At 32.8% G+C, this 27,418-nt stretch overlaps 1 protein-coding gene across 6 annotated transcripts in view; it reads right to left on the bottom strand.

Moving 5' to 3' along the window:
* Positions 1-27,418, bottom strand: part of LOC118183989 (uncharacterized) — a 54,971-nt gene that overhangs the window by 13,333 nt on the left and 14,220 nt on the right. For 3 of the 6 annotated variants that reach the window (XM_085827085.1, XM_035353620.2, XM_085827086.1), the window contains exons 3-6: positions 26,076-26,142; positions 21,789-21,834; positions 11,647-11,697; positions 5,301-5,824 (exon numbers count right to left, since the gene is read on the bottom strand). In XM_085827085.1, coding sequence (XP_085683211.1) covers positions 5,301-5,824; positions 11,647-11,697; positions 21,789-21,834; positions 26,076-26,142 — 688 coding nt within the window. The remainder of the gene's footprint in view (positions 1-5,300; positions 5,825-11,646; positions 11,698-21,788; positions 21,835-26,075; positions 26,143-27,418) is intronic. The other 3 variants (XM_085827087.1, XM_035353622.2, XM_035353621.2) reach the window with 3 other exon arrangements.

The raw sequence follows: 27,418 nt of genomic DNA, 5'->3' as shown, positions 1-27,418 counted from the left end.
ATCGTAGCCAATTTTTATGGTCGATAAGATAATACATAGTACAGTCAAAAGTCGTTAATTCGGACACCCATAATCCGGAATGATCTATAATTCGGACCTCAAAGCTACAAACTTTCTGCGCATGCGTCGCGTAAGACCTTTACGGCTGCGAATATGCGTGTGCGCATGTGCATAATATGTTTACGCATGCACGTTTAATGTATAATGAACAATATCATATAAGCTAAAATTATCTAATTCAGTTAATGTTGCAGATATTGCTGCAAAATTACAATATTGTTGCCATAGCCTTTTTTCAAAATTACATCCTCATAGTATTTTCAAAACCCACTGCTTATCCATACATTTCTCTTGTAAAATTTCGGGAGGAAATTTCAGCACTCATAAAACTTTGCTTGTAGTTTATCAATGACACAATCATTTTTCACTTTCTACAACCGCCATGGTGTTATGGGTGAAAGGACTGCATGGGTCATGGCAAAATAAGATGCTAAAAATTAAAAACCAGAAGTTTTTCGGGAAAACCAATAGAGTTGGCAGCAGCTGAATTTTACATATTCCATATACTTTAACTCCTATTAAATTTAGTCTATTAAAATATGCCGAATGGTCTCACGCAGTATGACTGCATGAGTAAGTCTGCATGACTGCATATGTGCTTAAAGCATACATATATGTAGAATCAAAAATTTTTTATTTAAAAACAAAATTATTCCAAGTATTTTCCATGTGATATGCTGCTGAAAACTGACGAGTTAAAATGTAACCAAACTTTTGAATAATGTGCCAACTGACAGAGGGAACATGATACAGCTATTGAAAGCATATAGTGGCAGGTTTAAAGAACAAATTGCCATTTAATGCATTTTGCTCTGATCATCAGTCGGCAAGCTACAGCTGCTGAAGTAAGCACATGCAGAAGCTGTTCAATGTTGCTATAAAACTGGCAAAACTTTCACAGACATTTCAGTTGCTTAGCCAAACATATGAGGAGAACTTTACGAGTCACACACAGAGCTACGAGTGGTATAAGCATTCCGAATGCAGCAGAATGTACGTCATCAACAACCCCATGGCGGAACGACCCTCCACATTAATAGATGATGATCTTGTTGAGAGAACAACCCTCCACATTAATAGAATTTGTGCCGTGATTCGTGGAAATCATCATTTAACTGTTTAAGAAGTTGTTGATGAAGAGGATATCAGCCTAAGATCATATGAGTTGCAAAATTAAAATGTGCTGTGTTAATGCAAAATTCACGCTGCATTTACCGACTGATGATCAGCAGCCAGGAACTGCTTGCCACTATCAATGACAATGAAAACTTTTGAAGGAATAACATAACAGATGTTGAGACATGGGTTTATACCTATGATATTGAAATGAAGGTGCTGTCATCACAGTGGGTGGTCAGAGGGTCTCTCCTCTTCCAAAAAAAGCATGCATGAGTTGGTCAGAGATTAAGGTGATGTTGGTTGTCTTTTCACTGCAATCTCCATTAGGAATTTGTACCATATGGTCAGATAGTAAACAATGTGCATCTGAAAATTCTAGTGTGTTTGAGAGATGCTATGTACAGGAAGAATTGTGGGGAAAAAAAAGGATGTCAGATCATTACAGTGAGCCAGCTCACACATGTCTCTTTGTATGCAGCTCCCTATCTAGCAAAACATCACACTCCAGCATCCACTGTATTCGATGGACCAAGCCACAGCAGACATTTTCCTGTTTCCCAAACTGAAAACCATTTTGAAAAAAAGTCATTTCCAAATCCCATACGACATTCAGGACAATGTGACATGATATCTGTGCTCCATCCCAGAAAATGTGTTCCAGGTGGATTTCTAAGTATGGAAGAAACCATTGGAATGATGTATTACCAGTAGAGGAGACAGTGTTTAAAATGTTGTACACTAAGCGTTAAAAATGTAGTAAAAATTCAGTTTCTTTTTGATTATATATGTTTTGGGTAAGTAAACATTTTATATGCCTTTTCTCCACCTCCCAAAACATATGTACACTGCACAAAAAAAAAAAGGGAGGGGACAGTTCTGTGTCTTCTGTTCTACTGGGCCGATTAACGAAACTCACATTACGTTTCCCACAAAGTGCGATTTAGGGTATATATTAGATTTATATAAAGCATTGTTCTAACACAGGTATTCTGACACAAAATCAGAAAGACTTTTTCTGAAATAACATAAATTTGTTTCCCATATTTCGATTCTACAACTCAAATTATGCCTAGATATTAAATTTTGTAATTTTTGGTGAGAAATTAAAAAATCAATCTTGGCGAATTTTTTCAGTTTGTGCCAAGAATAAATCACTTGGCAAACTTCTTAATTTATAGCAACCTATTTTCCTTTGCCATTTTTCTTTGTGCATGAGGTTACCGTCCATACTTTCAAATAATTTTAACAAGGTGCATACACCACATTTTTATTATTATCGCTTATAATAAATATGCCAAATTTCAAAACGCACCAAAATATAAATTCACATATAACTTAGGAAATTTTGAATAAAAAACTGTAATTTTTTGCAGGTAAGCTTAGAAATACATCTACTGGCAAAAATTGTATAGGTTATAATTCAAGTTTTTTTTCCAAAAAATTTATAAAAATTATTTAAAAATACAAATTTTAAAAATAAATCACAAAAAATTGGGGAATTTTGTTTGAAATGAACCTAAATTTTAAAATAGGAAAGGAAGAATCAAGTAAGTTTAATAATAAAAAAAGAGATATTAATAAATATATATCAAATTCAATTAACACTGAGGAGCTAAAATCTTGAGAGTTAATTTTTTAAAAAACTACTAGGGTGATTTTTTACAAAACTTAGCACTTTGGCATAATTTGAATCATGGAATCGAAATATGGAAAAAAGAATGGCATGTCACTTCAGAAAACATCCAATTTTGTGTCAAAATACTTATAGCAGAACAATGCTATATATAAATGTAATACATATCCTAAGTCATGCTTTCGAGACATGAAAAATTTAAGTTGAACTTTGTCAATTGGACCAGTAGAAGAGGAGATATAGAACTGTCCCTCCTTTTTTGCACAGTGTACATTTTCAAAGTCCCATTTTCTTGCTTAGGTCCCATTTTCTCCATAGAATGGACACTTTTTGAACTGACATTACCTCTTGCCATCAGATAAAAAATATAAATAAAAAAAAAATTACTTTACAATGATTTTGAGCATGCATATTAGTCTTTACTAGAAAAATTTTACTACTATAAAATGCTCTCACACACACATATATGCATTCATTGATTGGTCTATTTAATAAAAAATATTCTTTTTATTAAATATTTTCGCTTTTAAATTACACTTTTCTACCACCGTGTTAAATTACATTCTCTTTCTGAAGCTTATGTTTCGGAACAAGGTCTAAAATGAGCGTACAAAGTAAAAAAACATCACATTGATAAAGCTCATCTGAACTGTTGATAACAACAGGAAGAAAATGGATATTGCTGCAGTATAAAGCCAACCAGTATACTCATGATTATGTAAAGTGCACAGAAGAAACATTTTAAATGGCACCTTGAAACAGAATTAGAAGTTTTGTATCCTAAATACATCCAAAGCTATATATCCCCACAATTATATTGTTAAACTTCTCTCTTGTCTGTAAAAGCATGGCTTTCATGTTGCTAAAATATATTATACCCATAAATCAGGTCATGAGCAATGAAGCTCTTGGGGGGGGGATCAGAATTTTTGTAGCTGCATTTAAATATCCTAATTTAAAATTAATAGACATGCAAATGACCAGCTCTAATGACAAATCTAATATCTTTGTCTTAATCCTTCGGTGGGTGCAAAATTAAACAAATTTTTCATTCCAATATATATGCGATATCTGTCGGTTGTTCATTTGTGCTCACTGTAGTGCAGTGCATAACTAAAATGCAACCTAAGTTCATTCATTACTATCAAAAGGTTAATCTGCGCATAAAGGACTATTAATGAAAGAATAATCAAGTTCAGATGAACGAGGAACTAGTTAAGATGAGCAAATCTGTCTTTACATTATTTATGTTCAAAAAAACATTAATGCTTTCAATACGAGTATTTCAGAGAATACCATTAACAAATGCATAAATAAAGCATGAATAGCATCAGTGGCATTAAGGAAGAAAGTAATATACATACAGATCAACACACTCTACCAACATTATTATCTACAAAAGGAAATGGTCATGTACAAATGAGAACTGTTAAATGGTCAGGCAGATTGCTTGAATTTAATTATGAAATACCATACAAAACAAATTAGCTAACTGCTTATTCAGAATATATATTACAGAAGTAAATGCAGAAGCAGAAGAACAGGAAATAGTAATGGTTGCTGCTATAATTCAAAATATGATTTCCAAAACAGAAATGAAATTTAAAAAAGACTTATCAACAATCTAACATGCTAATTCAGTAACCAGTATAACATCTGCTACCTATCTTCAACAGTGAGTTGAAAGAAAAATTTCCCAGAATTTTAGCTTTTGGAATATCCGACAGGTTAACTAACATATTTGAATATTTGATTCGTGGGTGAACTGAATGAAAACCAGTTCTTTGGGGAAAATCTATGACAAAGCTTTTAAGCAGAGCATTTTCATGTCAAATGTTTTATATATATATATATATATATATATATATAAAGAGAGAGGTTTCAGTAAAACATATTTTGGCTTTTCTTTTCGCTTCGCGTGTCGTTAGATTCGATAACTTCAGAAGTTCCCAAAGAAATTTGAAGACATGACATCAAAAGTTAATCCTCACATTATATTTAAATAACTAGCAGTGGCATATGATAATACTGTAAAGTCACATCAAATCAGCATTCATGAAGATCTTCACATGACAGTATTTAATATGACACATGAGAATCATCAAGAAGTTATTCATACTAAGTACAGAATTCATGGCCATATATGATCAATGGAATTATTGAACAAATAAATTATTATATTTATACTCACGAATGCAAGTTATTTCAATATGTTTCATGTAATAAAGAATGAGACATGTAACTAACAAATTGCCATTTTAGAATTTATAGCATTTTTTTACACAAAAACTATATTTGGGAAATTAAACTCCCTTTAATCTATGCACATCAATGCCATTTCATTTATACTAGAAGAATGTTACAACTATTCATTTCAGATTGCCCATAAGATAACTCAATTAAAGAGAATACATTTCAGCTAATACTAGCACATACCAATAATGCATTTTTAAATACAATCATTCAAGAATAAATACTTAATGCTTACCTTCTCTAATTGTTATCATTCTTTCTTTTCGTTGTCTGCGTCCATATGAATACACATGAGTTGAGTCCTGTTTTAAAATTTTTTGAGGTAGAAATGCAGGGTAATCCTTTTTCTCCCGACACCTCAACTTGGGAAAATTGCACGACAGTTTTGTAGAATTAAATGGGAAACGACAAAAACTATCATATTTTTGTATTGACATCATTATGGCTTGCTCATCAATAAAATTTTTATGAGAATTTAATTTTAGTATTTTTATGCCTAGACATGAACTCAAAGGCGTATCATCTGGAAGTTTTGTATCTTGCAAATCCACTGCAGCTTCAAATGCTTTTGTCCTGGATAAAAGTCTGAGTGGGAATTCTGAATGTAACTTTTCAATACCTTCTGCTGCAAGTTTTTCTTTTGAAACAATGTTGAGACACCTATAAAATTCATCTTGAGTAATACAGTCATCGTGATAATCTTCTGTCACCTCTTTTTCGAAAAAAATAGGAATAGGTGATATGCAGCATACGCTCTCTCTGAAAGCAATAAAATACATTTATCATTACAAATGCATATAAAAAAAAATATACTACCGACTTTATGCCATTCAGTTAGCATTTTTAATTTAACAGAATTAAGGATAGATTTCTTATATGAACAGCATTAAGAACAAATACAATATTGATACTTCAGTAAACAAATGTATCATGACATAACAGAAGAATGCCTTTGCTAAAAATAAAAGATCCTGTATTTTCCCAAGTTGGACCCATCTTTCTTGGGTTATATATTCGTATGTCCCACAGTAATTGCCACTTGTTCAACAATTTACCTTTCACAATCATTTTAATATAGAGTCAACTAGACAATTCCACAGCAGATTCTGCTGTTAAGTAAAAAAAAAAGGGAGGGGAGGCTTGAAACTTTGTGATATCAAAAGTTTATGACAGTTTTTTATCCCTCCACCCCCAAATACTGCACACTTTAATTTTCTTGGTCTCTTTAATATCCCTTTCCTCGTGACCCAAAAAAATTCTTTCTACAGATATGCTTCCTTTGCACGGTAGTCCAAAGTTATATATGTTACAGTTGAATAATCAAATACAACTGATTTATCTTCGATTTTCTTTTTTATATTACAATAACACAATTACTAGATTTAAAGCTTTATAATTGCTAGAAGTTCATATCAAAATCTAATAATAATGAATCATATTCTAATCATCTAATAGTAATGAATTCTTTATTATTATTATTTCATTACTATTATTTTACTAATGAAAATAGATTATCAAGTATTGCATTCCGACCTGCAGGCATATAAAGCTAATTCATATTTGTTTTATTTTATCAAGTTCTTTTCTCGTTTCTTAATTTCTAGTAAAAGCAAAGACATAAAATTCACAAATTATTTACGAGATTGATCAGAAACAGTAAATGCTATATAAACATTGTATACATTTTGCGCTTAATAAATAAATAAATTTAGTTTAAACTAAATCAAAACAAACCTCGAAAAAGGTCGCATATATGGTAACCTATTCTAGACTATTGTCCAGCATCCGACAAACATGTAAATTGTATTGCATCGATGGAGGGGACAAATGATCACCCTAATGACTTTTCTCATTAGGGAAAAGCAAAGGAGGGGAGGGGAACGTGTTTTGGATCCTGTTGTCCTAAAAGTTATATTATGAAAATTTAAGCCAGGTTTTAGAAGGTTAATTACTGAAACAAAGAATGAGACGTGAAACCATTAATATACTTTACACAAAGACTGTTGAAATATGGGCATTCTGTGAAAATGTCACACCAGAATAGTATTGCAATTAGAACATACAGATTCATACTTGGCTGTTAAAAAGTAAATATTTGTGATTAAAAAATGATCAATATTCAGGCACATTAAAAGGAATTTTTCCTTTCGATTTGTTCACCTCTTGATACTCTCCTCAAGGTTTTATCTTTCTTGGGTTATATATTTGTATGTCCCACAGTAATTGCCACTTGTTCAACAATTTACCTTTCATAATCATTTTAACCCCTTAACTGCCACGGGCGTATATATACGCCTTGCTCAGCCGATGCGTTAACTGCCCCAGATGCGCAGCCGATGCGTTAACTTTGCGAATAATTTTAGGTGTAGCAGCGCAAAGCAAATGATAGCAGTTTGGAAGGACGTATATATACGCCTGGGGCAGTTAACGCATCGGCTGAGCAAGGCATATATATACGCCCGCGGCAGTTAAGGGGTTAATATAGAGTCAACTAGACAATTTCACAGCAGATTCTGCTGTTATGTCTGTACTAAGGAATTCAATTATGCCAATTTTACACATAACATGAAGAGGCTACATTACATTATGTATTTTCAAGTCTAATTACTGGAAATGAAACAAGGATATGTGACTTAATGGAGCTAAGATTCATTTAAAAATAACATGCAATTTTGAAGTATGAAAAGCTGGAATAAAGAAAGAAAATCTGTTAATAAACTGAAAAAAATATGGAAGATAAAATAAATTTTGCACATTTATCTTGATAGATAAGAGCCATGGGCTAAGTTTTCTGAATTTTGAGCTGGCAATGTAAGTCATTTTGCAATGGTATAGCTGGCATGTGCCATTCTTCAGATTGGCCAATAGTGACATAGTCACATCTTTCAAATGTTTGTATCAAGCATCATAGACATTTGAAATGAAAACGGGACAGGAAAAGTTCTGTATTTTCATTTCAAGAAATGGATGACTACTCAGATCAGCATAAGAGTTTGATGAAGTATATGGGAATTCTGTACCATACTTGAAGATGATTTATTTCCGGATAAATGATTTTAAACATCAGTGAAGAAGCAATGAAAAAGAGGCTTGCTCCTGACACATAGTTGAAATCGGCATGAATTTAAATGTCACATAAGCATCTCAAATGAACAATAAAAGCCTAATACAGCCCACATGAAAAATTACAAACATAAAAGCTGAAAAAAAAAATGAATGCCATGACTTTTAACAAATACAATGCACAAGTTTTAAAAATAAATATTCAGTGATTTTTTTTAAGATCTTTTCCTTCCAATTCATTACTTTGAAACGTGGCATTTTAATAAAAAGTACACCGACGATGACAAAGAACTTTTTTTTCAAATGGGAAGACAAAGTTTTTTAGAATTTTGAGGAAATTATCAATTACTTAGAGAAAACAGCAACAGCAGCATATTGAGAAACATTATCAAACCATTCAAAAGAACTGAAACAGAAATGACCAGAATGGTCAACAAAACAGCTCTTTTGCCAACACACTGTTCTACAAATCAACAACCATAATTTCAAAATTGCACAAAATACATTTTAATCTGATTCTTCATCATTACACTCTACAGGTTTGTGCACAAATGATGCCTTCTTATCCACATACCTAATTTTGGGTCAGTGGAAACAAGTCTTTTCAAATGAGGATATCACCGTTGCTATCAATGCATTTTTTACTTCCTTTAAACAAAGTATTTTTTCTCCCAACAAGATGAAAAAATTTTAAACTTTATAGATTGAACCAAATGTTAGAATTAAATAAATTTTAAAAAAAAAAAAACTCTGCTTAATCTGCTCTTTTTTTTTAAAGGGGGGATCACACTTATTAAACTTCATACTTGTCTATCTTGACTTTTAAAAACTTGTAATTAAAAAGAAACTGCCAATGCTTAGTTAGTTCTCTTCTGCCTTTGAAAGATAATAAATAAAAATGGCTTTCAAAATATTCCACTATGCCAATTAAAGTAAGTCATACTCTCCATTGCCTATATACCATAAATATAAACTTTTCCATTTCATAATAAGAAAATTACAAGCAAGTAATCTCTAATCTTTTTATAAAACTCAATAAAAATGACTTCTAAATGGAAAGATGATTTGATAGGTCTGTGAATTGTTTTAATTATTAGCAAATAATAAATATAAATAAATTCTCCATTATATAAGGGAAATCCATTATACATTAAATACAGAAAATTTCAAAACTTATATTTTTCTTTATACATTTAATAAATGCAATTAAATGCTTAATACGTGTGAGCAAAAGTTTAATTTAGTAACAAGTCAGTAACAAGATATGTTAATCTCATACCCATAAAATACTATAGTTAACAGCCTCAAGACATATAACATCTGCACGTTTCAGTAATACAATAAGTTGTGACATGCTCAGCTAATAAATGTGAAGCCACTTTGCATCAGTGTGGTAGCATATAACATTCAGATAATGTATGTATTCCTTTCCTTCAAAATTTTATGATATTTATTACCTAAGAACTTGTATCTATAAATTTCAGAGAATAGCCTGTGTATGCAAAAGGGGGAGGAAGAGGTCATATCATTTTGGGTTTGGAATCACTTGTTTTCTATGTATGACCTTCTAGAGAATATGTTAATTTTAAAAGTGGACATATGCAACTACAGTTGTTCTTTTCTGAGCTTCTACTAGAGTAAAATCATTAGTTCAAACACTTACTTGTTCAGCGAATAAAGTTTTAACATGCAGAAAGTAGATCTCACAAAGAATATCTTAATATTATAAATATGTTTACCGACTTCAAAAGCTTTTGCTGGTTATTAAAATATTTATCCACTAAAGTCAGCTTATTTGTCTTTTATTAAACATCTCTTTAGAAAGCAGTCTGAATTTAAAGTAGAAAATTAACAACCTTATTTTTCATAAATTAATGAATTAAATTATCTACAAAATTAACAAACTTCAGTTAAAGAACAGTCAGAGATTTTCCTTCCTCCAGGCAAATTCTTTCTATTTCTTAAAAGCAGAGGCACTGACAAACATTTCAAGAATGCCTTCCTCTTAATTAGTCCTTAACGAGTAACATTTAACATTCATATACACACTAAACCTAAAAATAAACACAACTGATTGCAATATCATTAAAAATAGAAATGAACTGTTTGGCATGCAAATATTGACTTGTGATATATTAATATTCTTTACTATGGTTAAGGAAATTAACACACAGGAAACAAAAAAACAAAAAAAAAAATTATATCAACTCTTCAGGAATGTAAAGAATCATATAAAGTACACTGCATAACAACATCAAATCAAAGTTATATGATAAATTACACAGTGTTGAGAAAGGATAATATTGATGGTTAGGAAATGATCAACTCCTGTTTCTCATAAAATTATTTTTTGTTACAGTAAAAATTGGAAATGCAACTACCTGAATTGACTGTTACATAAAATGTGTGTTTAACAGCAAAATTATACATTCTGGTGGCAATACCAAAATAGGAACTATTCAGAACGGAAACAAATAATGTGACCAGGTGAATTCAGTTTCCTGCTGCAATGTTATGAGAAAATAAGACTGCAGCAATGACGACATGAAAGAACACCCGTTCCCTAAAAATTAGCAATTATATATTTTAGTTGAAATTAGGAACTATTTAGAATGGAAACAAATAATGTAGCCAGGCGAATTCAATTTCCTGTAGCACAGCAATGACCACATGAAAGAACACCCATTCCCTAAAACTGTTTCTTTCTAGACATTGGCAAGTCTATGATGATGTGAGTAATTTTTTTTTTTTTTTTTCTGGAATATATTGCATACCTTTAAGAAGATATGCGCAGCATGCTACTACACTGCTCTAGCTGATCATGAACAAACATTGACAAATTCAGGTAAAGGCAGGCAGTTTGCTTTATCAAAATAAAATATCACCTTATTTGATCACTATATACAGGAAAAATTCAAATAACACTCATACAAGTTCCTGATCATAAGGCACACTTTTTTCTTGCCTTTAAACTCCACTTGACCTTTCCGAGATGCTATTCAACAATACATTCATTCCATGCTTTCAGAGACAGTGAACATGCTGTATTTGAAAATAATACAGCAATTACAGTTTAGATAGTTTCCACAGCAGCTACTAGATCATTTAAATACAAAAGATCATTTCACAGCTGCTTACCTTTACAAAAAATATAATAATAGGTATATCTTTATGAATAACAATAAAGGAAACAGGCTTACATTTAAATTACATAGGAAAATAAGTACAAAAATCCACATGAAAGTAGCTCATTCAGCTAATCACTCATCAGCATTCACTGAAAATAAAGCCAAGGTAAACTACTAGCATTCTGCGATCTAACATATTAGTAGTATTCAGAAGGTGTATGTGTACATGCGAGTTAATTTTGTAAAAGAAAGCATGAACAAGAAACTAATGGGAAAAGAAAGCAATGCTGATGAAGCAAAAATTAGATTAAGTACTTTCTTAAACATATCTGGCATAAAGCCAGATGGCAGCAAAAGCAATATTGTGATGCATATTTGCCATGTACTCACGGGAAGTACGCCGAGTCCTCTTTAATATTTCCTGTGATCAGCAGTGGAGTTCTACAAAAAAAAAACATATTATAAATATGTTTTTACTAAGTAAACTTCACATTCTTGTATTGAATATTAACTGCCATAATTTATATGTCAAAAAGTGACAGATTCCAGTTTTTTTTGGTGTGTGTGTGTGTGTGTGTGTGTGTGCGTGTAGACACATCAACCAAAGAAAATTTTAACAAAAATCAGCATGATTTATTAATAATACTTCTGATTTTTTATGTATCTGCTATCAAATAATTACTAATTTCTTAAACTCTTAGGCATTAAAGACAGATAAAATGTTGGCTTCTCGTGAAACATACTCATCAACATGTTAAGTAAATTCAAAAAGTACATGTTAAGTAAATTTACGTTAAACAAAAACATATATTCATGTTTGCTCACAGATGTGATCACCAGACAGAAATGTACAGCACTCAGCAACTGTCTGAGGTAGTTTTCAAATTTCTGAAAAATAAGCTCCAGCATAGTCAGCTGGTTTCATATTTTTTCTAATTTTAGATTAGCTATTCTTACTTCATTCTAGAATATATTCCAAAGAATACAACTAAAAAGCTAGCTAATGTAGAAATAACGTGCGAAATGATTGATTACTACAAAACATTCAATCACATACTTAAAAAATGATTTCTAGAAGTAGTTTCTCAAAATGAAATACATTAAATTTCTGCCGGAAAAATGGTTGTCAAAGTCTATTAGAAGACATCAACAGCTCTACAGCTTATTTTACCAACTCTCCTAACATAAACCTGTATATTAGATTTAAAATATATATATATATATTGCATTTGTGGGTGGGGAATATACTGAGTGGTTATAATTGAACTTCCCCTATAAACGTCATCCTACACCGCAAATGGGTGAACGGAATGCAATGACGTTTTGTATAAGGGCTATACACAAGATGCGCACACGGAATTTCGAAAAAACATTTTAGTTCCAAAATTTCCACTAGAGGGTACCTTTTCGGGAAAAACATAAAATTTAACATAATAAATGACCAAAATGGAATACAGAAACAATATTGACAAGTTTCTGATCACCTTGTCATCGAACCACATTAAGTAAAGGTAATGGAAAAAACAAAAACAGATTAGGACGAAAGTGCACAAAAGCAGCAGTTGTTAATTGTGTTCAGGGCGATGTAGGGAAAGGTGCTGTACATGACCACCCTCATTCACCTGCAAAATGTCAAGTCGATAGACAGTGTGTTCAACAGCAGATCCTAACCGATCAGTTGTCAGGCTTTGCACATGAAGTGTTATGGAGTTCTTTAAGACATTCAATGTCGCAATACTTCCACGATACACCAGACTTTTAAATAGCTCCATAAACAGAAATTGCAGCACGAAGTTAGATCCAGCGAACGTGATGGCCATGGATTAGGAAAGCAGCGACTAATAATACATTCCTATGTGAAATGTTGGGGCAATAGCGCTTCACGGACCTATGGATATGTGGGAGCACACCATCCTGCATGAAAATGTTTGATGTAAGGACCTGCCTTTGCTGTGGCTGTGACACAATAAGCGTCTGCAGCATGTCCTGGTACCGACAGCCCATAATGAAGCATGTGACAGGCTCACGTTCATCGATTTCCTCAAAGAAGAATGGCCCAATGATGATTGTCGCTGTGAATCCACAACAGACATCTAACTTTGGAGATTGTAGGGAAATTTCAGTGTGGATCCGCAGATTTTTCTTAGCCCAAATACAACAATTCAGTGTGTTGACTGTCCCATTGAGGTAGAAATGAGCCTCGTCACTCTACAGAACATTCCAAGGCCATGACAGATCAACAGTCATTCTGTTGAGAAAACTGACTGTAAATGAGAGACGTTGTGGGTTGCCCCTATCAAGCAGCTCCTGGGTATGGTGGATCTTGTATGGGAAGTAGTGCATTATGATTCTGAGTACTTTTCAGATGGTGCTGAAGAATAGCCTGTCTGTCGGAAAACTACATGCACAGTACAGCCCCTGAACTCTGACGGCTGTGACTGTGTGTCAACAGCTGTCTTGTCAGCATCAACAAGTGCTCGTGTGACATGTTTACGGCCTCTTCTAGGCTGAACTCCTTATTTCCCCGTCTCGTCAAATCTCCTAATCACCACAGCCCGCATACCTTTAGTAGATAATGGTCCACGGCGTAGGTTCTTTTTACGAAAAATTCACGGATTGCAGCTGAAGGATTCCCCGTTTTCGTAAAACAGCTTCACCAATAACACACGTTCAACTAAAGAGACTGTCATTAGTACAGCCAGAAACATCGACTTAAACATGACAACATCTGCAAACGTTTTATAGCCTAACCAAGTGATGGCGAACCTATGCCATGTGTGCCACAGTCGACACGCAGAGCCTCATAAGCCGGCATGCGACTAGAATATTTCTTCCTGAATTAATAATCACAATAAAATGATACTATGTAATTTAAATAAGTGTTTTAGTCTGTTCTTGAAAGTTTCACTTACTTACCTATCACATAATGCTACTGGCATCGGGTTTAAGCCTAGATATAAGATTTTCATATATCACCATAGAAATGATATACATATTTATTGACCAAATTTATGATGTTTCAATTGTTTGGGACAATCATATTACTTGTTACATGGCAAAGAATATGCCAAAGTTGAAGCAGTTAATGCTTCCTAAACGAATTCAAATTTATTGCAGACTGCCAGTGAGTTTTAATACTTTCACTGTTATATAGATTCCAGTTTTCAGATCTAAGCATTTTGAGGTAACTTATGAATAAGTCTAATTTAATATCTTAAACAGAATGTACAAATATAATGTAAAAACATGCAATTAGATAATATAGCAAAACATGAAAGCTTAGTAGAAAAACAAAACTTATTCACATGCACTGAGCCAAAATAAGCCCAATAAAGCCGAAAATGAGCATATAAAAATCTAAAGTTTAGCAAAGAGATCTCCGACTTAACGGTTACTGCTGCCCCTGTTCATATTTGAATCCACAGACACAGATTGTTGAAAATCCAGTTCCTTAGTATTGGCTAACAAAGTTTACTTTTTTTAGTACGTGATTGATTTGTATTTAATGCTTCATTTTTAAATTTTGTGCTTTTCTATACTCCAGATCTTGAACCCTCACAAACAACTCCAGCAAAAAAAAAGGCAAAATTAAGCACTGATAGTCAAAGATCAAGGAAAGCATTTATGCATTCTGTGAGGGGAAAGTGTTGTGTGTCGCACATCTAGTGTCAAGACGGCACTTTAACACCACAAGATTGTTGCTGAACTGGAGGTGCTTACCGAAGGGAAATTGAGGGATTAAATTACGAGAAAGCTGGTTTTTGCAATTATCTTTCTAAAACAAACCATCTAACAACGGCCAGCTTTCAAATTTCACTGTGACTGGCAAAACATGATAAACTGCTTTCAAACTGTGCACGGATTTAATCAAAGAGGTCATGTTGTCTGGGAGTAATTCCCTTTTTCATGTCTTTCCAAATAAGCAAAAAATTAAACAACGCATCGCCGAGATGCCACTTAGCAGGAATACAGTTAAAGCGGATGACAAGTGATACTAGTCAGCACCTCATCAATGATTTACAAAAGGCAGCCTGTTACTCAATGTACTTGGATGAAAGCACAGATATAAATAACCATGCAAGGCTATGATGATACAGTCAAAACTCGTTAATCCAGACTCATCGGGACTTCGGCAATTCCGGATTATAGATCATCAGTTTAAATCTGGTAAGATGGCATGCAGAAATTATAAAATTAAAAATATGAAACTGTAATTTATGAAATAAAGAACAATTATGATCTAAAGGGTATCAAAAAAAAAAGCTTAATATTTATTTGTTTACTTTATTAAACATTTCTTTCAATGTAAGTTGTTTAAGTTGCTTCGTTTTATGTGATAATACTTTCTCTTTAATTCTCTAAACAGACATAATTTCTTCTTCAGTTACAATGTTCCACTAATTTGTCAATCGAAATTTTTTCATTTTCAATAGCCTCTGTATCACTTTCTTCTTTATCGGAAGCGAATTATAATGACAAGGAATTTGATTTAAATCATATCAAAGACGGAGTACATCGAGGTGAAATACTACATTTAGTAAGGAATTATAAGGAAAGTAAAATAAAAACATCAGCCTGGAAGATAAGGATAGCGCTGACAGATTAACTTCGAATTCATTGCGCGCCGCGGCGTTTCCCCCCCCCCCGGCCGCAGAGCAGCGTGGAATTGATAAACAGATTTCGGAATGGTTTGAGAAACGAAGGATATGCCTTTATCCATTTTTTGCAGCAATTCCACTTTTTGTGTAATGGACTTCTAAACATACTTTCGCTTTGTAGATCCTTTACATATTAGTAAATACATATCGGAAATTCTATTTGACATAATCGAAAGTTCAAGCTTACTTTTTATGAAATTGCTCTAACAGTCTGCAGAAAATAATAAGCCGGATCCAATTCGAAGATTCAGGAACAACACAATCTGCAACATTATTAGAAAATTTTAGCTTAGCTTATACTGTCCGTTACACATTAAACGTGCAAGCGTAAACGTATTACGCACACGCATATTCGCAGCCGTAAAAGTCTTACGTGCATGCGCAGAAAGTTTGTATTCCGAATTATGGGTGTCCGAATTAACGACTTTTGACTGTATATGAAAATCTTATATCTAGGCATAGGCCTTATGCCAGTGGCATTAGGTGGTTAAGTATTATGTGGAAACGTTCAAGAACAGACTAAAACAATTAAATTACATAATATAAAATTATTATGATTATTGACTAAGAAAGTAATATTTTAGTCGCATGCTGGCTGATGAGGCTCTGCATGCCGACTGTGGCATGTGTGCCATAGGTTTGCCATCACTTGGGTAGGGGATCGTGCATTTTGCCACTCCATGCAATTGCTGCAAAATTCTAAAAATTGCACCACCCTTAAATTCTATTGCACAGTACCTCTCCTAAATTCTAAAAATTCAGCCATCCCTAATTTTTGTTCTTGGCATTCTTCTAAATTCTAAAACTTATGTTATCTTTAAATTCTGACACATAGTTGTGGCTGCGTAACTGCACCTGCTCTGTTGCCTTGTCAATCTTCCTAAATTTAAACTGAAGTATAAAATTGGGAAATTTTCTGAATTCAGAATTGCTAGCGTCCCAATAATTTTAGATATCTGACTGTACACTACATAATTTTGTAAATAAGCAACTTACTGTTAACAAATTAGAATGCTGTTTAAATTGGATAGGAGAGGGTACCAATATATATTAAACTTTATAATGTCCACTATAATGCATAGACTCCAACCTTCAGCAAACCTTGTCAGTAGTCAACGCGCGAACGACATTTTTACAACTTTGAAAATGTGAGCGTAGCATATGTTGTAATTAACCATTCATTAATTTTAAATTAATAATTAATTGTAATCAATTTTATTACATTTAAAATCCATATACATATAAAACAGAATAATTAAAAATATACCTTGTAAATTATATGCACATTTAATTAGAATTTTTCTTTTAACTCCTCAAGCATTCACTAATAAAAAGTACTTCAAATCACTACTAATCATAGAAAAAATCAGAAGCTATAAATCATATCTTTATTCTGGATATGATTTCTACAGGGAAATAAAATTTAAATAACCAAGAATGATACATATAAGTATTAAACAAAATGTGCATAATTTATGAATGCAAAGATTTATATGTAGCATGCTTAGCAAGCTTAAGTTCTGATTTTGAGAATGTTTTTTTATAACACAGTTCTTCATTTGCCTGCATATTTATTTTTTCAATCAAAACTGCTTCAAGAGTTTTAAGACCTAAATTTGGTCGAAATTCTGTCTGATTTTTTTTAACAATAGAAAAAATTCTTTCGCAAGTTGCATTTTAATGAGGTATTATTAAGACAGCAAGCATTACAGAAGGCAATACTTTGTATTTAATACACCCATTCATATTTTTTAATTTGGCAATTTCTCCCCATGCTATATCAATACGCAAATCTACAATTTCTTTCAAATCATCTACTTGATACATGGAAAATTCAATTTCTACTTGATTAAGACATTTTTCATCAATAATGGATGGAAAAGTATTCATCAAGTAAAGAACAGATGAAAATGAGACTTCAGTTCTCAAGTTGATGTCAGCAACTTCAGCATGTTTTAGAAATGGATCACTCGGTGGAAATTTATCAATTATATATGAACATGCAGTTACAAAAAAAGCTCACACAGAATTGAAAAATGATTTCCCTTCACTTTCATTCAACTTGGCATTTTTTAAATATAGTCTTGTTTCCGCACCAATCACTAAATTTTCATTTTCTTTTTGTTTACTATACTTCTGAAATGGAATAGACGTTAGAGTAACATCTTCATTTTCTTTAGAAATTACTGATGGTTTTACGAATCTAACAAGTAAATTCATTAAAAGTTCAAAAAGTTCTCTTCTCAATTTATGTATATAAGGAGCTTGTTGCAAATTAATATTTACTGTTATAAACAAAGGCAAAGTATTTTTCAAAAATAACAAGTACAATTTGGTGGTCGGTGACTGTAAAATTTTTTTAATGTTTTGCAATCTCTTTCCTTCATTCTCACTGTTATCTGGTTTATCTCCAAAAAAATTTATCACAGCATCCCACTGTTCCAAAATCCTTGTTATAGATTCTAAAAGAGACAACCATCTCGTACTGCAATATTTCAAAATTTTATGAGATTTTGCATTCTGTCCCAAAATTTGTTGAGCAACTTTGAAGCTATGCTTCCGTTTCGAACTTTTCTCCAAGTAAAAATATATATCTATTATCAACATTTCAATTTCTGAGCCAATTAATTTTTCAGTAGCTTTTTTTGCAGCTATATGCAAGAGGTGGCACGGACAACCTAGGGTGATTATACTTGGTTGATGCATTTTGATAAATGATGCTACACCTTTAAACTTTCCAATCATATTACTAGCATTATCTGAAGAAAATGATAAGCAATTTTTCCATTCTAAACCTTTGTTTTTAAAATTTTCATTTATACAATTAAAAATACCTTCTCCTGTATTATTCGTGCATTCTAAAATAGAAATCAATGAAGTAATTATCACTCCCTTTTCTTTACTGTAGTATGTTATAACCAATGGGTACAGTTTGTTATCATTGTTATCATTACTTCCATCAGTACTTAGAGAAAATGATGTACTGCACACTGATTTTATAATATCAGCAACAGTATTTTCTGCAAGCGTTTTCACAATAGCAGCAGTTTTGGTATGACCGCAGCTAAATTTTTTTGCTATGGCAGAATCCGGAAACATTGCTTTGAAAAGCTCTTTGGAATGATCCGAAACAGAAAGCGGTAGATTATGTTCAATTAAAAAACGAACAAAATAGCATTCGGCTTTTATAGGATCTGTTTCATCATCTTTTATTAAGAAATTTGTTATTTCTTTAGATTTTACGGTGCCAAGTTCTATATGCTTTTGAGAAAACACATGCCGTTTACAGTCATCTTTTCCGCCATGAGCAACTGAGAAGTCTTTGTTGCATACACTGCAGTGTGCGTGATTCACAGAAATTTCGGACGCTTTAATGCATGGAAATTCTGAAGAATATGAATCTTTAAACTTCTGCTTTGATAATTTTGGCTTCTTCGTTCGAGGCAGCATTATGATTAAAAATCTTTCACCTGATTCACAGTTCACAAGACACACGCTAAGCTCTCGCCGTAAACTACACAATGCAGCCGAATGCAGCCTAAACACGCATCAGCGAGGAACCTGGGAGACAGACAATTGGGTGGAACTATTGATAAGTCGTTAACGGTTGGAGTTACTGATCTACGATTGGCTAATTCTTCAAAACTAGGAACGCACTCAACACGTGATATATGATAACACGAGTATTCAGCCAATCATCAGATGAATTAGTTGGTTCCGTTTTGCGTACTGGTTCTCCTGCTCTTGTTTCTGTAAAATCCGTAGTTTTTTCCATACTTTTCGTAGCTCGTAGTTTTTCATGAATTTCCGTAGAAACTACGGAGAATCCGTAGTAGTTGGAGTCTATGTATAATGTATATTTTATTGAATTAATTTTTTTCAAGGAAACATTCCCAAAATGAACCTTAGCCCCAAATAAAAAAAACCTTAGCCGAAGACAAATGAACTTGACTTTGGCTTTTTTTTTTCATTTTGGCTAAGGTAAAGAGTATTTGTCCGGAGCAACTTTTTAAGAGGAACTGGTTTACATTAACATGAAAATCTCATGCAACTAGCTTATTCAGTTGCTAGTACCATCAACTAAGATAAACTTCGAATATTCAGATATTTTACCCACTCAATAGGCTTCTATGTGAAGGCTCATTATGATCGGCAAAATAACTCAAACAACCAAATGCATTTTTAACCCGAAATACTTAGTAAGAATTGATCAAGTGAATCAATTTGATAAGAATTTTTTTTAGTCCAAAGGGGTTTTGTCTCTGTAAGGACTATTGTTTTCGTTTTGCAATTTTGCATTGGCTCACTATAAATGTCAGTTTCACTTTTCAAACTGTTGCCACCAAATGTTAAGAGTACTGCATTACATTTGAAGAAATAAATGAAAAATCTGCATAAATGTGTGTATATTTCTTGCACTGTGTTAAAACAACTGTACATAGAGCCATCGAATTTTCAATGATGTAATCTTACTGCGAATATGGGCATGTTGTGGAAGACCAAATTTGAAATTTGTTTTATAATCAATTTCATATTTTGTAAACCTTTTAACAAATTTTAGATTAACAAACTCAAGGATTTCAGAGCAAGAATGGCTACGTTGTGCAGAAAAAAAGCATTTTTACCTCCAGCGCGCTGAACCGTGTATAGGAAATGCTAAAAGATATACCCATTTTAAATTATTCTGTGACATTGATATTGAACTGAATTTTATGGTTTAAGTGTGAAGAACATGATATTTAATAAATAAAAGTAACAGACAAATATGTTTTAAAAAAAAAAAAAAGGCCTTTTTGGACGTTATTTAAAATATTAATCTGACATAATTCAGATTTTCTTTCTTTCTTTTCCTTTTGACTATCTTCTAATGTTATATTCTGACAATTTAAAGACAAGTAAAAATGTCATTTTATTCATGTATGCACATTAAGTAACTTTCGCTCATTTTATTCATGTATACACATATGAGAGTTTTAGTCAGTTAAGTTTTTCATATGAGAAATACTGTAATAGGTGTACAGGTACGGATTGAACCTGCCGCGTTTAATAACTGCTAAGCCTTTGTCCCAGATGGAATTCCAAGGAAGAACACACCTGGCGAGATGGCAAAAAAGGGGCAGTCCAAGGTTTCCTACTTTCCCCCCCCAATCACCAACCTATCAAGAGGATTTTGGATTGTCACGTATTTTGATTTGCCCAGTGCCACCAGATACCATATACTTAAAAACATCCATGCCTTCTCTGGATTCAAACCCGGGCCCTTCGGTACAGAAGTCAGCGTCACTAAGCACTATCCCATCTGAGCAGCCCACAACAGATGTAAAAGAGCATCCATGTTAATTTATTACACCTCTTTTGCTGAGTGTAAGACACTTCTTTTTTTCTTCAAAAGTCACACACGCACAAGCCTTCCTTTCACCAGGTAAAAGGTGATAAAAAGTACCTCTTGCTGAATTTTACACCATACTAACTCTTATCAATACTACATATGAAAAATTCAAGACTGTTTCAAAATTGCTAATATGTTTACAAAATAAAATATAGCCCTAGCATAAGCAAGCTCACTGGACATCATATTTTAAATGTGCATAACTAATTTATAAATTGAAATATAATTTTGCTCATTGATAAAACTTTTGGTACAATGTTAAAAATGCAATATTATGCTATTATGTGCATGTTTAAATAAAGACAAAACATTCAATCAATGTACAACATCAGAAAAATAATCCAGATAATTTAATATTAGTAACCACCCAATTATTTCTGAATTCAATAATGATCATTAACATACTGCTGTCAAGAAACTTAGAAAAAATTAAATATGTTATGATAATCAAAATGCACACTTTACATATTTAGGTACAGTATTACCTGGAACTATTTTTTTCATCTTGTTCAGCTAAGAAGGATGGAGATTCTAAAAAAGAATTTCTTTGATAAATACTTCAAATCTGTAAACTATAAGTAATCAAGTTCATTTACCTACAGCTTTACATAAACCTTTATTATACTTTTATTTTAAAAACTTTTTTTTACAGTATATGTACACCAAAAAAAGGTGGCACACGATTAAACTTTAAATTCAGTGAATGTTATTAATATAATAACCACAATGCATTTTGCAGACACTTGTTTTTCATCCAAATAATAACAAAAATGAAATTTATACACACAAATTTATATGTGTGTATGTGAGAAATTTTAAAAGAAGTGAAAGAAATATAGTTAAACACTCAAATCTCCTGAAAAGTCCAAGAATAATATATTTATTAAATACAAAATTGTTTCAAAAGAATAAATTGAATTTAAATACCAATTTAATTAATTCTTTGAGAAAGCAAATTGAGTTCATGCATTATGCTGAATGAAAGCATAAGTCTGATGATAATGCCCAGCCAAATTCAGTCTTCACTGTGAAGCAGTTTATAGCCTACAAAATAGCTGAAGCTCTTGATCATTCACCATATTAGCTGATTTTGCTTCAAATGACCTTGAAATGAGTGATTTTTAGATATTCCTGATGTTCAAAGCCGTGAGATGAAGGTTTTTAAAGTGATACAAAAAAAAAAGTTTTAGTTTTCAGTTTTCTGAAACCATACCGTTACTGTCAAAAGTAACTGCAAATGATGTGCATTGCTTCACAAAAATATTCACCGGTTTTTACCGTCATGTATTCAAAATTAAATCCAATCATTTATTTTTACGATTAAGTTAAAGTGTGTACGAGGCAGATCATGACAGTAATACATAAAGGAGTTACATAATTCTTTTATTTTTAGCTTAATTTATGTAGAAGGCACATATTAAAACAAACATATCAACAAATATACAAAACAAATGCAAATTAGTTTTAAGCATCTTCCTCCGAGCTGTTAACTTTGGCACATCTTTAATTGAAGTAAGGATAATAATGCTGCAGATGCACAACTTTCAAAAATTTGTTCTCTGGTGTCATAGATTTGATCTCATAGCACACAGCCCAGACTGGATGACCAATAACAAACTGTTGATTGAATTTTTGGGAGAGACTGTGATCTCCTTGTTTCGGCCATTCTTATAATACGAGATCTTTTATCTTAAATGAATGAGATCTGCAATGGAGATCAAATCTGCATATATTCGCTAAATGTAGTTCATACACAGAAAATTTGCAACTTCGGCCCTGGCCAAAGATAAAAGGTCAATCATTATTTGGCATGTCATCTACAAAGCTCCCAATGTGAGGTTCATGGATAAGGCAGGGCTCATATCCATGAAAGAAATAAAATGCGGAATTTCATGATGGAATTTGGTCTCGTGGTATTAATGACCAGCAATGTGTTTGGCACTCATACAATCCAGTTATTTGAATTTTTGTTAATAATTTTTCTCAAAGTTGAAGCAATGATGCCATCAGCCTATTCTATGATGCTGTTATCCTGTGCCAAATAAGGCAGTGTCATTGATTGTATGCTTCTCTACTGTTTCTCTATCTGATAAATACATACACGGCGGCCCATATGAAATAATGATGTTTTGATACAGGGCATCGGTCACTGTGTATGCGGCAAGAGATGCAGAAGGCGCTGCAACCACATGGTGTGTGGCGTGGTCAATCTGAACAAGCATACTGGTTTTAGTTTATAGCAAACAGATTAGCAGATACAATTTCCCATGGTGTTGTTACAATCGGCAAGTGCTGCAATAAGTCGTACACATTAGCAGTTTGATGGTTCACAATTTGACATTACTGAAATCTTTGGACATATATTTCACAGTCCTTTCGCATATTTGGCCACCAGTAACATAGCTGTAAATTGTGAAGAGAGGGTTTTTTTTTTTTGTATGTGTGTGTGTGTGTCCATATGTCTGATAAGTGATTAAAGTTTGTTCTCACATTGTCTTTATAATCACTACTACAAATTTTGTCTCCTTACTAGGGTTTTCTTCTTTAGGCAAGCGAAAAATCTGCACCACATACGGGATTTCTAAAATGATAACGGAATTCAGATATGAAGTTTAGAACTTATTTATTAAAACCCAAGCGAAGACTATATGAATGCACATTATTTTATTTTTCTAACAACAAACGAATAACAAACTGCTGTTGCCACATTTATTCAAATTAATATTTCTTTTTTCGAGTTTTCGCAATACAAAACACAAACGTGAGGCTTACAATAGCAAGTCATCAACTGTATTTGCAATCACATAAGGCCTGAATCAGTTTAGATTTACATACATGAAACAGAAAACAGTGGTTATCATTTAACACTAAAATTATTAATCATACACTATTATACTGTAGCACCACAGAATTACAAATACTTTTATCAATAACGTGCTGGCGCTTTTCTGGTCTTGATAATGGCTGGCTGCCATATGATAAAACACAGACTGAATAAATCCACAGAAGTATTTCACAGGTACAGTCTGCTAAACATTTCTCCCTCCCTGTAAATCAGTTAAAGACACTGGAAGTGAATAACATGCTTGCACACCTTTTTCCAGAATATCCAAAAGCTATTCAATAGAATTTAAGTATGGGCTTCAAAGTGGTGACTGCAGGAGGGAAAATTCAGTGAAATGCTACTTGAACCAGGAAGTAGTCAATTGAAATTTGCGACAGCAGCAACTGTCTGGCTGGTATTCTTTCATTTCCTTTTGGATAACAGAAAAGCATGAGTAGATGTAAGCAATCAACCAATAGATCTACATACATGGAAGCAGTTAGAGTGCTTGGTACAAGTAACAAAGGTTTCAAATATTGCCAACAGAAAACCCTCCAAAGTATCAACGAGGTGGCCAAACCTCATACATTTCAACCTGGCTTGCTGGCTTCATAAGATTAGCATTTTTAGCCTATCATCAACATGATGAAATCAAGATTTGTTTTTCCATGCTACTCACTTCTAATCATTGATGATATAGTCATAATGCTTTGTGGCCCAAGAAAGATGTTAGGCACGGTGATACACAGCGAGTGGTACTCTTGTGGATCTTTAGCTTCTGAAGCCCATGTGACGAAATGAGCATTGCATGGTACATCGATTGTCTGGTTGGACCTTTAGTTCTGTTAGATGGTCAACCTGTCGTAAAGTTTAGTGGCACTAGCTACTTGCAATGCAGCACTAGATGCAATGCAGCCGAGTCTTCAAAAAGCTTGTGATTGTTCTTTTTCCGCAATCCATGCACCCTTAACACACCTTTTTCATACCGCAGAATGAGAAACTTACACTGTGGAATACTTGTAAAATGAGAAAAACCTATTTCTTAAACTACTACTGAAGATGAATCACTCATACATCAAGAACTTACTATATGTCCTGGATTGAAGGCATTTAAATCACACGTTTTCAGCACAATCTTACTTTTACAATTGCTTACAGAAAACTACACTTCCAGCTATATATAGTCTATGGCAGTATCACATGCACAGAAATGAAGCAATAGTGCCACAATATTAATCATTACACTATTTACCAGATAATGGTTAAAATATAATCCAAGTTTTAAACGCTATGAAAATGTGCTTAATAGTTGAACCACATGGATGTAGGTGAAATAGCTTAAGTTACTGCAAATATTAAGATTTTATTTAGCCGCAATACTGCCTTGCAAGTGTATAATAAATATAATTGTAGCCACAAGAGAAGTTGCCAACACACATAAAAATAAACATACTGGCTTAAATTGTTTTGTATTATTCTAAAATTGAATAAAATTATGAAAATCAGTTTCGCAAAGTGGGATCACAATAACATTAAAGGTAATTACGCCATGGACACTTTGGGAATGTTCTCAGTATCAGATGACATCATGCCATCAGTCTGTTTATGTCTTATGAGTGTTACACTGTCAGATTTTTAAAATATGTACTTATAAAAAAATCAATAATTCTTTTTACAAGCAGTAAATCATCATTTATTCCAATAAACTGTATCAAAGAAAGCCCTTTATTCTTAAACTAAACAGGATAAAAAATACTACTACTGAATAAAAAATATTTAGGGGGAGGATCACATAAAATATATGCACAATTTTATCAGCATTTGCAAACTGCAACTATAAATAAACAAAAAAAAAAAGAACATTATACAGAGTATAATTACTTCATTAACATTCACTAAATTAATAAATTAATTAATTATACACATTAAAAAATGTGTAAACTGTTACCATTACTTGATGCATCCACATGCACACGTGGTTCTACTACATTCACAGGACGAGGTCTGCAACTGCCCTAAATATTCATTCATATATTTTAGTACTTCTTACATACAATTAATAATCAAACATTATAATGCACAATAAATACATTTCCACTATAAAGGGTGATACAGTACAAAGTCCATAATCTAGACGTCCATTATCCGGAATGATCTATAATCCGGACCTCAAAGCCACAAACTTTTTTTTTTTTTGTATGCTTTACGGATGCGCATTTAATGTATAACGGATGGTATAAGCTAGGCTAAAATTATCTTTACTGATTCTAGGCTATTTCAGTTAATGTTGCATTTCAGTTAATGTCGCTGTTCCTTAATCTTCTAATTTGATCCGGCTTATTATTTTTTGCAGACTGTTAGAGCAATTTTATAAAAATTAAGCTTGAACTTTCGATTATGTCAAAAAGAGTTTCTAATGCTGGAGCTGCCAAAGGATCTACAAAGCGAAAGCATGTTTCGATGCCCATCAAACAAAAAGTGGAATTGCTGCAAAAAATGGATAAAGGCATATCCGTCTCAAAATTATGCAAGGAGTATGACATTGGAAATATATAAACAAAACTGGATATGACATAAGGAAAAAGAAAAAAGAACTTTTTGAATTTTTTGTGGATTCCGAAACCCCACTTGCAATGAATAACAAAAAAAGGGGTTTGTCATGCTAAAAGTGATGATCCTGACAAAGTGATGATTGAATGGGCCAGACAGCATCGCAGCGAGGCTGTGCCATTGACGGTTCCGATGCTAATGGTACAAGCCAAAATATTTCATGAAGAAATTAACTTAAACACTGGGTGCACATATTCGAAAGGTTGGTTAACCAAATTTAAAAATCGCCATGGTACAAGACAATTAAAAATTTCAGGTGAAAAAGCTTCGGCTGATACTGAAGCTGCTGAACAATTTGCAGATGAATTCATTGAATTCATTAGTAGTGAACAATTATTTGTGTTGTTTACATTCGTATTGCAACCTAAATCCAAGAAATATGGATGGATGTGCTGCATCAAATTATTCATATTGTTCCAGAAATAACTTTAGTATGTTCTGTTTCCCAAGAAATTAAGAAATACGAAGAAAATGGAAAATTAATTTTCGTGGACTGGAATGAATTCCGAGCACAGGAGCCTGTGCTTTTGAAGTAAGATCAGCTTTGTATGCTTTTGTAAGTGTTAAAAAAATAAGTGTTCACGTTTCAGCAAAATGTGTATTTTCATTCAAGTATTGCTAATTAATGACAAATGGATTTATATGTATAAAATGAACTGCAGAATGCGTCTGTATAGTCAA

Source organism: Stegodyphus dumicola, chromosome 11, assembly GCF_044657685.1.
Source record: "Stegodyphus dumicola isolate Sdum_Otavi_A_Nest chromosome 11, ASM4465768v1".
Taxonomy (NCBI): Eukaryota; Metazoa; Arthropoda; class Arachnida; order Araneae; family Eresidae; genus Stegodyphus; species Stegodyphus dumicola.
The sequence above is the reverse complement of the archived record's forward strand: the minus strand, read 5'-3'. Positions and strand labels throughout refer to the sequence as shown.